At 31.9% G+C, this 14,250-nt stretch overlaps 1 protein-coding gene across 1 annotated transcript in view; it reads right to left on the bottom strand.

The window, feature by feature from the left end:
* dlc1 (DLC1 Rho GTPase activating protein) overlaps window positions 1–14,250 on the bottom strand; it is a 137,352-nt gene that overhangs the window by 104,473 nt on the left and 18,629 nt on the right. The window contains exons 3-4 of the mRNA XM_073841574.1: window positions 4,719–4,868; window positions 3,357–3,497 (exon numbers count right to left, since the gene is read on the bottom strand). Of these exons, the coding sequence (XP_073697675.1) occupies window positions 3,357–3,497; window positions 4,719–4,868 (291 nt within the window). The remainder of the gene's footprint in view (window positions 1–3,356; window positions 3,498–4,718; window positions 4,869–14,250) is intronic.

Below are 14,250 nucleotides of genomic sequence, written 5' to 3'. Positions count from 1 at the left end.
AATATATATTTTTATAACTCAGAATATGTAAATGTCAATCAGAATATATAGAAGTAAATCTAAATTTTTTTGATAAATCTGAATTTGCAAATGTAAATCAAAATATATAGAAGTAAATCAGAATATATTTTATAAACCTGATAAACCAGAATATATAGTTGCGAATCTGAATATAGAAGTCAATTTTTTTATAAATCTGAATTTGTAAATGCAAATCAGAATATCTAGAAGTAAATCAGAAAATATATATATTTTTATAAATCTGAATATGTAAATCAGAAAATATAGAAGTAAATCTGATTTTTTTTTCATAAATTTTGAATATGTAAATGTAAATCAGAATATATAGAAGTAACTCAGAATATATTTCATAAATCTAAATATGTAAATCTAAATCAGAATATAGTTGCAAATCTGAATATAGAAGTCATTTTTAAAAAATCTGAATATGTAAATGTAAATCAGAATATATAAAAGTAAATCTGAATATTTTTTATAAATCTGAATTTGTAAATGTAAATCAAAATATATAAAAGTGAATCAGAATATATTTTATAAATCTAAATATGTAAATATAAATCAGAATATACAGTTGTAAATCTGAATAATTAGAAGTAAATCAGAATATATAGTTGTAAGTCTAAATATATAGAAGTAAATCAGGATATATATATTCTATAAATCTGAAAATGTGAATGTAAATCAGAATTTTTTTATAAATCTGAATTTGTAAATGTAAATCAGAATATGTAGAAGTAAATCAGAATATATTATAAATCTGCAATATGTAAATGTAAATCAGAATATATAGCTCCAAATCTGAATTTGTAAATGTAAATCAAAATATATAGAAGTAAATTAGAATATATTTTTATAAATCAGAATTTGCAAATGTAAATTAGAATATATAGAATTAAATCTGTTTTGTTTTATGAATGTGAATATGTAAATGTAAATCAGAACATATTTTTGTAAATCAGAGTATATAAATGTAAATCAAAATATGAAGATAAAAATCTTAATACATAAATGTAAATCATGAATATATAGAAGTAAATCTGAATATATAGCTATAAGTCTTAATATATAAATGTAAATTTGTAAATTGTGATCATGTAGTTATAACTATATGTAAATATTCCTATATATATTTTTTGGAATTCTAACTATGTAATCATGATTTACATTTATATATATATTAACAATGTGCTTTTATTTATTCAGGCTTATATCTACATATTCACAATTTACATTTATATATTCAGATTTACTTTTAATTACTCACAAACTCGCACACAATCTCACTTGCATCCACAGACATCCAGACATGTGCATGCACCACAGGGGAAGATCATAAGGAATGCTACGTGTGTTTTAGCTGGTGGAAGTTGGCAGACAGTAAAGGCTGTTATTATCATGTTCCAGCAGCTTTAGCCACTCAGAGAGAAAGAAAATGAGAGACAAGATGAGAAAGAGAGAGAATCTCTCCCCAGTAGACTTTAAAGTGGCTGCTGGAACCACAGCACACTCTAATGCCTCGTTTCCACTGAGCGGTACGGTACGGTACGGAACGGAACGGTACGCATTTATTTGCGTTTCCACTATCAAAAGTTGTGAATGGTACCAAAATGCCGAACTGTACCGTACCACTTTTTGGGTACCCTTCCGTTGTGGTACCTAGCACAGTGGAACGGTACTAAAGGGTGGAGCTAGACTCACTGCAGAGCGTTGATTGGTTGACAGAGAATCGTCACTTGCGCGTGCTACAGAACGACAACGCAACACAAGAGGCGCCATTTTTAAAACACACACAACACCTTGCAAAACAATGCCACCGCGAAACATAACTCGCGAATGTCCTCCATTGATGTTTGCGGTCTTAGCTTTCTTCTTTGCGCGAGAATGACGTCAAGCTACTTTCCGTCATACACCACGTCTATCAAGTGACGTTATCACTACTTTCCGGCATACACCACGCCTATCAAGTAAGGGTACTGTCGGCAGTGGAAACGCTAGCCAATTCATGGTTTTCCGACCCGACCCGTACCGTACTGTACCGTACTGTACCGTACCACTCAGTGGAAACGAGGCATAATGTACTGTTTACATTGTCATTCAGCAAACATAAAACCATATGTAAATGTTGAAACCTTCAGTGCATAAGAGATGATGGTTTAACCAATTCCAGAGCAATGAGAAAGTATGAATGGTATGTAAAGGCGCTTCTCACACCAGTGAAAAGCTGACCTGCTCAGGTGACTGGAAAGCCAAATTACTGATCTTCTATTTAAACTTATTATTATTATTCTGAGACAAAAAAAATCTCTTCCTAGAGCTTTAAAGCTACAACAACCAAACTCAGGTCAGATCTATCTTTTCTAACTAATCTCATAAACCAGAATATCAAAACCACCAAAAATAGACTTTCATTGAGGGTGTGAAAACTTTTGCTATAGCAAAGCTTAATAACTCACTACTGAAAAATAGCTAAAATCAGCCTAAGCTGGTTGGCTGCTTTGGCTGGTCTCCAAGGCTGGTTTTAAAGTGGTTTCTGCACCTTTTTAGCTGGTCAGGCTGGTGTTAGTTGGTCAAGTTGGGAGACCTGCTGAAAGACCAACCAAGCTTAAACCAGCTATAACCTAAGCTGGTTGGCTGGTCTTAGCTGGTTTAAGATGGAAGTATTTGGCTTTAGTTGGTCTTCCAACCTGGCTAAGATGGTCAAACTGGTCTCCCAGCCTGACCATCTTAAACCAGCTATAATCAGGCTGGATGACCAGCTAAAACAGCCAACCCGGCTGGTTTTAGCTGTTTATTGTGCTAAATCAGCTGTTTTTAATAAACAACATGCTAATCATACTAGAAACATGCTAGCAACATGCTAACAACATGTTAATCATGATAGAAACATGTAAGAAACATGCTAATTATGCTACAAACATGGTAACAACATGCTAATCATGCTAACAACTTGCTAACAACATGCTGATCACGTTATCAGCATGCTAATGCTAGAAACACACTAACAACAAGCTAATCATGCTAAAAACAAGTTTGCAACATGTTAAAATATGTTCACAACATGTTAATCATGCTGGAAACATGCTAACAACACGTTAATCATGCTAGCAACATGTTCAATTTAACATAGTAACATTTTAACAATTTGTGAAATCATGGCAGCAAGATGCTATAACATTATCTATCTAAAAGTTTAAACATCAAGCTTTTACAACTGCTTCAAACTTTCATACAAGGCTTTTCCAAGCCAACTTTAGAGTTTGTTTGTGAATTTATTCATCTAGTTAGTATTGAATTTGATAAATTGTTCAACAACAGGTAGGGTTTGGTTAACTAACCTCATTTTTTGGTCTAGCCCCAGGAGCTCCAGAGGGTCCTGATGATGACAGTGATGATGAAGAGCGATAAAGTGGGGTGTTTAGAGACTGGGAAGAGGCTGAAAGACTTCCTGCTGAATCCAGCATTTCTAAATCAACTTCCTGTTTAGGAAAACAGCAACACATACTTAATTGCTGAAATGAAATTTATATTAACTAAATAATGTTGAAAGTGAATAAATATGAAGTAAATAAAAAAAAAAAAAGTATAGGTATATATATAGGTATTAGGGCTGCACGATTAATCGCACGATGTTGTGAGGCGCGTTTAGTCAATGAAGCCGGTACTTTGATTAGTAGTAAATCTCCATCACGTGCATTCAGCTGGAGCAGCAATTAATACACATAGACGTAAATCACTGACAAGCAACGCCAAATCGCGCTCAAAATCGCATTCGATTATGTGAAAATAAATGAATAAAAACTCACTGAATAAAAAAAAAAGGTTACTGTGACTTTATACCGCACAGTTCTAACTTTTTTTTTTTTCTTAGAATTGCGTGATATAAACTCATAATTCTGAGAAATAAAGTCAGAATTGTGAGATAAAAACGTACAATTCTAAAAAAAAAGTTTATATCTAATTGTGAGATATAAACTCACAATTCTGACTTTTTTCTTAGAATTGCATGATATACAACAATTGCAAGAAATAAAGACTGATTGCAAGAAATGACTGATATGTTCTTAGAATTGCGAGTATATATCTCACAATTCTGACTTAACTCACAATTACGTGTTATAAAGTCAGAATTGCGAGATATAAAGTTGTAATTCTGAGAGAAAAAAAGTCAGAATTGTAAGTTTATGTCTCAGAATAAAATTTTTATCACAGAATTGCGACTGGCTTTATTACATGCAATTGCAAGTTTACATCAATTTCGATATGTAAACTTGCAATTGCGCGAAAAAAAGTCTGAATTGTGTGAAAAGTCACAATTACCTTTGCAGAAACGGGCTTTCATAGAATGCTTACTTTTTCACAAAATGTGTTTTTTTTTTTTTTTTTTTATAAATACCCCTAAAGGCTTAGGCACTGACATTCTCAGTGTTGTCAAAAATAAAGTTATGTGCACCATCAAAATAAAAGTCAAACTTTCGACTTATCGCCCAATGCTGATAATCAAAAAATGCCAAATACTGGTCTGTATATCAGACTTGGTGATATTTCAGTCAACTACTAAAGAGTTTTACATAGATTTAGTGCTGTTACTGAAGATCTGGTGCAGTTGTTGACCATTATTTCATTATATCATTTCAAGACTTAGAGATGAGTGTATATAAGTTTATTTGCATGAAATCTTCTGATTGGTGGCCACTCACAGAGATGATCCGCCTCTTTAAATTGGGAGTGCCATTGAGGGAGGAGCTTAGAGCATTTTCGATCTCTTTGTCCAGCTGATCCAACTTCATTATTAACAGAACCATGGAGTCCAAACGTGACCTTTCCTTCTCCCTGTCCTCCCGTGAGCTCTGAAATGAGAAAAACAGTTTTGCATGATCAGATTTTATTCGAGAAATGTCATAGCAGACCAGGCGGCGACTCGGACGAAGACGGGACTTTTCCATACAAGCTGAGGCAACACTTCATTAGATTTAATCTAATCTTTTTTTACCCTTACCGGTGGCTAATGCTATTAAAAGTAATAGTTCATCGAAAATAGAAATTTTGTCATCATTTACTTGTATCATTTCCAAAGCTGTAAGACTTTCTTTTGGCAATAGAAAACAAAAGATTTTTGAATGGCAAAGGTCCACAAGACTAAATCTTGTTATAAATTTAACACACATACACATACATGGGTGCACAGAAGTGGTTCAAAAGTTCAGTATAATAATATTACATATTTTTAAAGTACTAGTGCAGAACTACAGAGAGAGAGAGAGAGAGAGAGAGAGAGAGAGAGAGAGAGAGAGAGAGAGAGAGAGAGAGAGAGAGAGAGAGAGAGAGAGAGAGAGAGCAGAAGACAGAAGCTGTAATGCTACTCAAGTAGAGAGGAATGATGCTGGCACTTGCCCCGTGTCTGAACCAGGCCTGTGCAAACAGCCCCACACAAAGCAGTGCAGCGTGTAAAGGGTTTGCGTAGCTTTTTCTGGTATTTACTCTTAATACACACTTGTCTATCAGAGCACACACAGAAAAAGAGAGACACTTTGCCAATAATGAGCTAACAAACATACAATCCATTGTCCAAAACACACATTTTACCTCCAGACAGTTTTGTTTTTGTTCTAGTATGTCAATATAAGAGCACAGGTCATGAGGATTAGCCGGCAGACTCAACTTTGTACTAGCTAGCTCGAAAAATCAACATAAAAGGAGTAAATATTGCGATTTTATAAGATTTACAAATACTGTATATTATTTATTATACTTATAGTACAGACTACTAAGTATTCTTAAGCCATACATACAGTGTTAATTTCCTTAACTACATTTTTTTTCACCGACAAAAAGCGAGACGATAACAAAACGAAAATTAGATCTGAATGACAAAAACTATGACGAAGATCTATTGACATTTTCGTCAATGAATAAAAACGAGACGAAAATATTAGGGAGGGACGATTTAGGACGTTCATTCAAACGAATCTCCTGCGTAGTTGATGTTAGATGCTTACATTTGAACTGTAACATAGCCTATTAATCTATTCGGCGGGACATAAACTGGCATACATTTGCTGCACATCTCGAAAATATCAATATCTGGGAGTAAGAGAAAAGCAGACATATGGATAGATTTGACGACGCAAAAGAGAACCCAATTCGTTTTGGTTTAGGAGTGCAGACCCCTGCTGAAAAAAACAGCATATGCTGGTTTGGTATGTTTTGGTGCTGGGATGCTGGTTTTAGCTGGTTTATGCTGGCCCTTTGCTGGTTTATGCTGGTCCTTTGCTGGTTTATGCTGGTCCTTGACCAGCATAGACCAGCATTAACCAGCTAAGGACCAGCATAAACCAGCTGAAACCAGCATCCCAGCACCAAAACATACCAAACCAGCATATGCTGTTTTTTTCAGCAGGGACACCAAAGCAGCGCAAGAGTAGCCTACTCTCTCGCATCTCATGAATGGAGAAATACACACAAAATTATGTTGAATTGTCCATTTTGATGAGTATTTACGTTAACACACTCGGATATGTCTTAGGTGAATGTAAAGAGCTGTGAGAATATCATACATGTATCAGTACATTGCATCTGTGCGTTCGGTTTTAAAGGGACAGCACTGATATTAATCAAGCAACAAAAGAGAGAACAAAAAAGAATGAATAATTAGCCTATATAACCATTGGTATTTAATAAAAAAAAAAAAAAAAAAAGATTATGTTTTTGTTTCTTTATGAGAAGTGGTACTTAATTTTAATATAAAGGCATGTTGCTTGTTACAGCAGTTAAGTCTATCATGATAAAATTGAATTTGGTCATTTTAGAGAAATGCTTAAAGGAGTAGTTCACTTTCAGAACAAAAATTTACAGATAATGTACTCACCCCCTTGTCATCCAAGATGTTCATGTCTTTCTTTCTTCACTCGTAAGGAAATGATGATTTTTGAGGTAAACATTTCAGGATTTCTCTCCATATAATGGACTTCTATGGTGCCCCGAGTTTGAACTTTCAAAATGCAGTTTAAATGCAGCTTCAAAGGCCTCTAAATGATTAAAAAGTATATAAATTGTAAATGTTTTTAGAAAATAACAGATCATTTTGCTAGATAAGACCCGTCTTTCCTCGGCTGTGATCGTTTAGAGCCCTTTGAAGCTGCATTTTGGAAGTTCAAACTCGGGGGCACCATAGAAGTCCATTATATGAAGAGAAATCCTGAAATGCTTTACTCAAAAAACATAATTTCCTTACGACTGAAGAAAGAAAGACATGAACATTTTGGATGACAAGGGGGAGAGTACATCTGTAAATTTCTGTTCTGAAAGTGAACTACTCCTTTAATGAATGCATTACACTGTAACTAAACCCATTAGATTCTTATAAAATCTTATGAATATTGTTGACTAAAACTAGAAAACTAAAACACATTAAGGTGATTAAATATGACTAAAACTAAATGGATTTTAGTCAAAAGACTATGACTAAGACTAAATCAGAATTTGCTGTCAAAATTAACACTGCATACATAGCTTTACATAAGAAACAGTCTGAATTCATTTAAAATCTCATTCGAATTTGCATATCTGTCCTGCCAACATTGGTTAGAAAAGCACGAACATTTGATTTAGTATGAACTTTTGTGCTCCACTGAGAGTCATTTAGGTTTAGAATGGCATGACGGTGAGTAAATATGTTTTTCTTTTCCCTCTTTTAACTCTAGCACTGTCATGGCATAAAGGGATTTTGTCTGTCATTTACATACACATCGACAAACAGACAAATTCATTACAGTCACAAGGCCATTTAGTGCTACTGATTAGGTGTGACTGGCGCAGGTGTTGACAAATTTACCACATCATCCCAAAGGATGTGCTTGTACAGTATGTGTGTTGTGTTTCACTTTTTTCTTTGAATCTAAAATCCATGTATGGTGTTGTTTCAATATAAAACAAGCTAAATGACACTGTTTCATATTTTTTTCTCTATTTATAAGGATGAATCTGAACAACACACAATCAAATGTGCCACTCATGACACATCAGCTGACAACAAGATAGGCAAATCTGACACATTCACCCTAAAAGATGTACAGTCTTGCGAAAACACAAAGGTCCCTATAAACATGCATGTAATCAGGTTCCTCATTCAGCTTTGAACGCTTTGTAACAGAGAATACTGTTTAGTTTTGGACTGTTCTTGGTCAGCAGAGTCAGACAAAAAAGGATCTGTTTCAAATCAACATAGCACAGTCAAAGAGTTACACACTATTTGTAATCTCTTATCTATTCCTGGAAATACACCATGATAAAATGTAAATGATAAATTCCTGGAATCTTTATAACTAACTAACTAACTATATAACTAACTACTTATTATTATTTTTTTAACCAAGTTTTAGTTTTAGTTTATTTATTTTAAGTATCTCAAAATGACAACAATGAGAAATAAAATGAGTTTAATTTTTATATTGCATGTTATTTCAGTTAATGTTTGTTAAATAAATAAATAAATAAATAAAATGTATATAATGAAACAAAATAAAATAAATAAAATAAAAAAGCTGAAAAATACAGTAATACAAGCTTTTTTCTATATACAGTCTAAAATTCGTAACTTATGGATTATGTAGATTTATTTATATCACTAACATTCTAACTAACTAACTAACTAACTAACTAACTAATTAACTAACTAATTAAATAAATACATAAATGCATACATAAATTCTTGCTTTTTTGCTATATAAATTTTATATTTTAATTTTTTTTTGTTAATATTTTAAATTAGATTTTATTTAAATATTATATATTTATTTTGTGTGTTTTTGTCATTTTTATTTGTTTTTTTATGTCTTTATAATTTTCATCAATATTTAATTTTAGTTATCAAAAAAAAAGAAATAAAACAAGTTTAATTTTTGTATTGCACTTTATTTAATGTTTGTTAAATACAATAAACAATAAAATAAACAAACACTATTTAGGCAAAACAAACAAACAAACAATCAAACAAATAAATAAATAAAATACAATTAAAAATCAATAAAATGAAATGAAATAAAATAAAATGAAAATGGCACAAAATACACTAACTAAACACAAGCTTCTTCGCTATATACATTCTAAAATTCTGAAGTCTTAACATATGGAAAATAAAAATAAGTAAAAAAAAAAATATATATATATATATATATATATATATATATATATATATTTTTTTTTTTTTTTTTTTTTGTTAATATTATAAATTACACTTTATTTAAATATTTAAACAAACAAAACTTTTTTTGGTGTATACTAATGAAAAAAAAAAAAACACGTAGATTCACACTTTTTTGCTACATAACGTTTGAAATTCTGAAGCTACAGTTTAACACAATTAATTAAAATACACAGTATGAATAGATTTAGCATAGAACAATCATGATTGTGACTGTAGAACCCCGTAGACACAAATGAGATTAAATAGAGAGCAAATGGAGACTTTTGCTTAAGTAAGCTCATCAGAAAAACAACCCAACTGGTGGCACAGACGTCGCCACACGTCTTTGCTCATGTCTGCCTAGATACCAATGTTTGCAATCAAAAGGGGGAGATCTCAATCTGATCTCAAACATGATTTGTTTAGTACTTTAAAAACCCAATTATCAAACACTACTCTGACTAATGGCACCATATTATATCTTATCTGCTTGTATTTTTATTTTCCCCAGGGTACAGGATAGCTAATACTTCATTAAAAGACAACTTCATCATCATCAGTCAAATGCAACACATTTTTTTTTTTTTTTTAAATGACTGCAAACACAGAGGTCAGGGCAACACCTGACAGTAAAACACACAGTAACTTCACATTCCTGCACGTAATGAGATTTCTCCTCATCTGTCTTGCTTCCTTGGTGTCTTGTGTGTGATATCAGGTGTTACACTGACCTCAGGTGGTGTGCTTTTAGTAAGACACTACAGCTATGGACATTCTATACAAAATTCATATTCACAAACAAGTGGTATATAAAGAATCAGAAATTAAGGGTGACTATACATTAAGTAACAAGCACCCACAATTCAAAATGAGTAAGTAAATGTGTTCTGACGTAACTCTTAGTATTTTATTCTAAGCATATGCTGTACATACTGTATGCATTAGAACATGTAACATTGATGAAAATAATTCATATTTATTATCATTTAGATGCTTAAAAATGACTAGAAAATCTAATCCAGCCAGTCAAATTGTTCCTATTAATGGAGAAAGCAGAGCTTGTGACATTTAAGAAAGGAATTTACGCATTTTATGTCATTATGAACCATTTTCTGTCCCCAAGGCAATTTTTGTAAGGTTATTCCAGTTGTTCGAGGACATTTTGAGACATTTCATATTTACAAGGACAGCCAAGCATGTACACACGGATACACACAACACATTCTACATTCATTCAGCATACCTCTCACTATAATGACCTTTCCTTGACATTTTGACTGCATCTGCTTGTGGTTTAATAAGCTTCGATATAAAGTGTGAAACTAAGTGCATTTTTATTTGAATGCTCAGTGTTTCTGCCACTGAATAAAAAATTAAAAAAGGGCTCTTTTGACTTTTCTCAGAATTACATGATACAACTAAGGGTGACATATAAACTCACAATTCTGAGAAACGTTCCAAATGCGAGATATAAACTTTTATATCTCAAAATTATGAGAAAAAAGTCAGAATTGCGAGATTATATCACAATTATAAAGAAAAAAGTCAGAATTGTGAGTTTATCTCTCAAAATTATGATGAAAAAAGTCAAAATTGTGAATTTATATCTCACAATTATGAGAAAAAGCTTGTCACAATTCTGAAAAAAATCAGAATTGCGAGTTTATATATCACAATGAGAAAAAAAAGTCAGAATAGCAAGGTTATATCTCACAATTATGAGAAAAAAAATATAAGAACTGCAAGTTTATATCAATTATGAGAAAAGGTCAGAATTGAGAGATTAGATCACAATTATGAGAAAAAAGTCAGAATTGGCAAGTTATATCTCACAATTATGAAAAAGAAAATCAGAATTGCGAGATTATATCTCAATTATGAGAAAAAATGTCAGAATTGCAAGTTTATGTCGCAATTCTGAGGAAAAAAAGGTCTAAATTGTGAGTTTATATTTCACAATTATTAGAAAAAAGTCAGCATTGTGGGTTTATATCTCACAATTATGAGGGGAAAAAAAGTCAGAATTGCAAGTTTATATCTCACAATTATAAGAAAAGGTCAGAATTATGAGATTTTATCTCAATTATGAGGAAAAAGTCAGAATTGCAAGTTTATGTCGCAAGTCTGAGAAAAAAATCTGAATTGCGAGTTCATATATCACAATTATGAGAAAAAAGTAAGAACTGCAAGGTTATATCTCACAATTATGAGAAAAAAGGGCAAAATTGCAAGTGTATATCACAATTCTGAGAAAAAAAGTCGTAATTACGAGGTTATATCTCAATTCTGAGAAAAAAGTCAGAACTACAAGTTTATGTCTTACAATTATGAAAAAAGTCAGAATGCGAGTTCATATCTCACAATTATGAGAAAAAAGGGCAAAATTGCAAGTGTATATCACAATTCTGTGAAAAAAGTCAGAATTGAAAGCTTGTATCTCAATTCTGACAAATAAAATCTGAATCGCGAGTTTATATCACAATTCAGAAAAAAAAGTCAGAATTGCAAGTTTATATCACAATTCAGAGAAAAAAGTCAGAATTGCAAGATTACGTCGCAAGTCTGAGAAAAAAAATCTGAATTGCGAGTTCATGTATCACAATTATGAGAAAAAAGTAAGAACTGCAAGGTTATATCTCACAATTATGAGAAAAAAGGGCAAAATTGCAAGTGTATATCTCAATTCTGAGAAAAAAGTCTGAACTACAAGTCTATGTCTTACAATTATGAAAAAAGTCAGAATGCGAGTTTATATCTCACAATTATGGGAAAAAAGGGCAAAATTGCAAGTGTATATCACAATTCTGTGAAAAAAGTCAGAATTGAAAGCTTGTACCTCAATTCTGACAAATAAAATCTGAATCGCGAGTTTATATCACAATTCAGAAAAAAAGTCAGAATCGCAAGTTTATATCACAATTCAGAGAAAAAAGTCAGAATTGCAAGTTTACGTCGCAAGTCTGAGAAAAAAATCTGAATTGCGAGTTCATATATCACAATTATGAGAAAAAAGTAAGAACTGCAAGGTTATATCTCACAATTATGAGAAAAAAGGGCAAAATTGCAAGTGTATATCACAATTATGAGAAAAAAAGTCGGAATTACGAGGTTATATCTCAATTCTGAGAAAAAAGTCTGAACTACAAGTCTATGTCTTACAATTATGAAAAAAGTCAGAATGCGAGTTTATATCTCACAATTATGGGAAAAAAGGGCAAAATTGCAAGTGTATATCACAATTCTGTGAAAAAAGTCAGAATTGAAAGCTTGTATCTCAATTCTGACAAATAAAATCTGAATCGCGAGTTTATATCACAATTCAGAAAAAAAAGTCAGAATCGCAAGTTTATATCACAATTCAGAGAAAAAAGTCAGAATAGCGTGGTTATATGTCACAATTATGAGAGAAAAGTCAGAATGTTGAGTTTATATCTATAAAAATAATAAAAAAACAGAATTACAAAATGCAATTGCAAGAAAAATTAGAATGAACATAAAATAGAATTCCGAGATTATATCACAAATATGAAAGAGAAAAGTCAGAATTGTGAGTTTATATCTCACAATTCTGAAAAGGAAAAATAATGTAAACATGCAATTGCAAGAAAAAAAGTGGCAATTACCTTTACATTTTTTATTCAGCGGTGGAAACAGGCTTTCATAATAATCTGAGTTTGCATTTCACTGTTTTTATTCATTTTGAGGAATACTGAATCTGTTTTTATTCAAGTGAGTTGAGTAAATGCATATTGACATTTAGTCTAGAACTACAACAACCATCATGTTTACACAGTGAACACAAAACTTCTGTATTTCCTCACAATTTCTCTCAACATGGAGACAGGAGAGCCGTCAATAAATGGGAAAACAGGGCTATCTGGAGTTACTAATTTGAAAAGTAACTTGGATAATTTCTTGTAAATTAAAAAAAGAAATGCAACTTTACTTGTTAGTTGATAAAAAAAAGTAATCTGACTCGCGTTATTTGTAATACATTACCTCCAAAAATGTGAATGCTTTCCTCAGTGATTTTCATTCCTGCTTATTTTTATGCCATTTTACCTGAACCATTGAGTGAATTCCTTTAAAGGTGCACGCAAATGCTTGTTTTCAGGTGCTAATAACCAGTAATGTGCAGAAATGGGCTATTCGCCATCATCCATTTATTAGTACAAATCCAATAATAATGGGCGTTAGACATAAAGAGAGTATAATTTGGCTAGTCATTAAAACTCATTATGTGGCGACCACAAATATGTCAAATAAAACAGCTATTATGACTACTATTTCGAAAATACTATTCTTTAGTTTAGGAGTGAAAGAAAATTACTGATGTTGGTTGCTACAGGTCATTGAGTTTATTCTCTATTTCAGCAGTTCAGTCGTTGTACAGCTGTTGTCTGTAATGTATCTTATTATGTCTCTCTCTCTTTTTCTCAGGAAGACCTGCTGCTCTGATCTTTGTTTACTGTAATCTACTTTCCCCTTTGCTTTAGTTCTTTTTCTCATGAAGACATTTCCTTTACTTTTTACAGTCATTTGGCCTTGACAACCACCTCTCTTATATTCTTTTTGTTTGTCTGACAAAGCAGTTTGGTGATAAAAATGTGATTTGTATAGTAAGCTAAATACTCATATGGTTAGCACATTCTGTTTGTAAGTTATAGAGTCTCTTTATGAGATTGTGATTGAATATTCTGTCATATTCACTACTAATCAAAATTCTGGGGTGTGTAAAACTTTTTAATATTTTTTTAAATCTCTTATGCCAAGGCTGCATTTATTTAAAAATAAATGTAAAATTAAAAAACTGTGAGATTTTTTTAAAGGATGTTTCTTCTGCTCACCAAGCCTCCATTTATTTGATCCAAAGGTTTTGTTTACACCAAAACAGTAAAATTTTTAATATTTAAAATAACTGTTTTCTATTTGAATATACTTACAATTTAATTTATTCCTGTGATCAAAGCTAAATTTTTGGCCTTCCAAATTCAGTCTTCAGTGTCACATGATCCTTCAGAAATCATTCCAATATGCTGATTTGCTAC

The sequence above is a fragment of the Garra rufa genome, chromosome 6, assembly GCF_049309525.1.
Source record: "Garra rufa chromosome 6, GarRuf1.0, whole genome shotgun sequence".
NCBI classification, from domain to species: Eukaryota; Metazoa; Chordata; class Actinopteri; order Cypriniformes; family Cyprinidae; genus Garra; species Garra rufa.
This window is presented reverse-complemented; position numbering and strand designations above follow the sequence as displayed.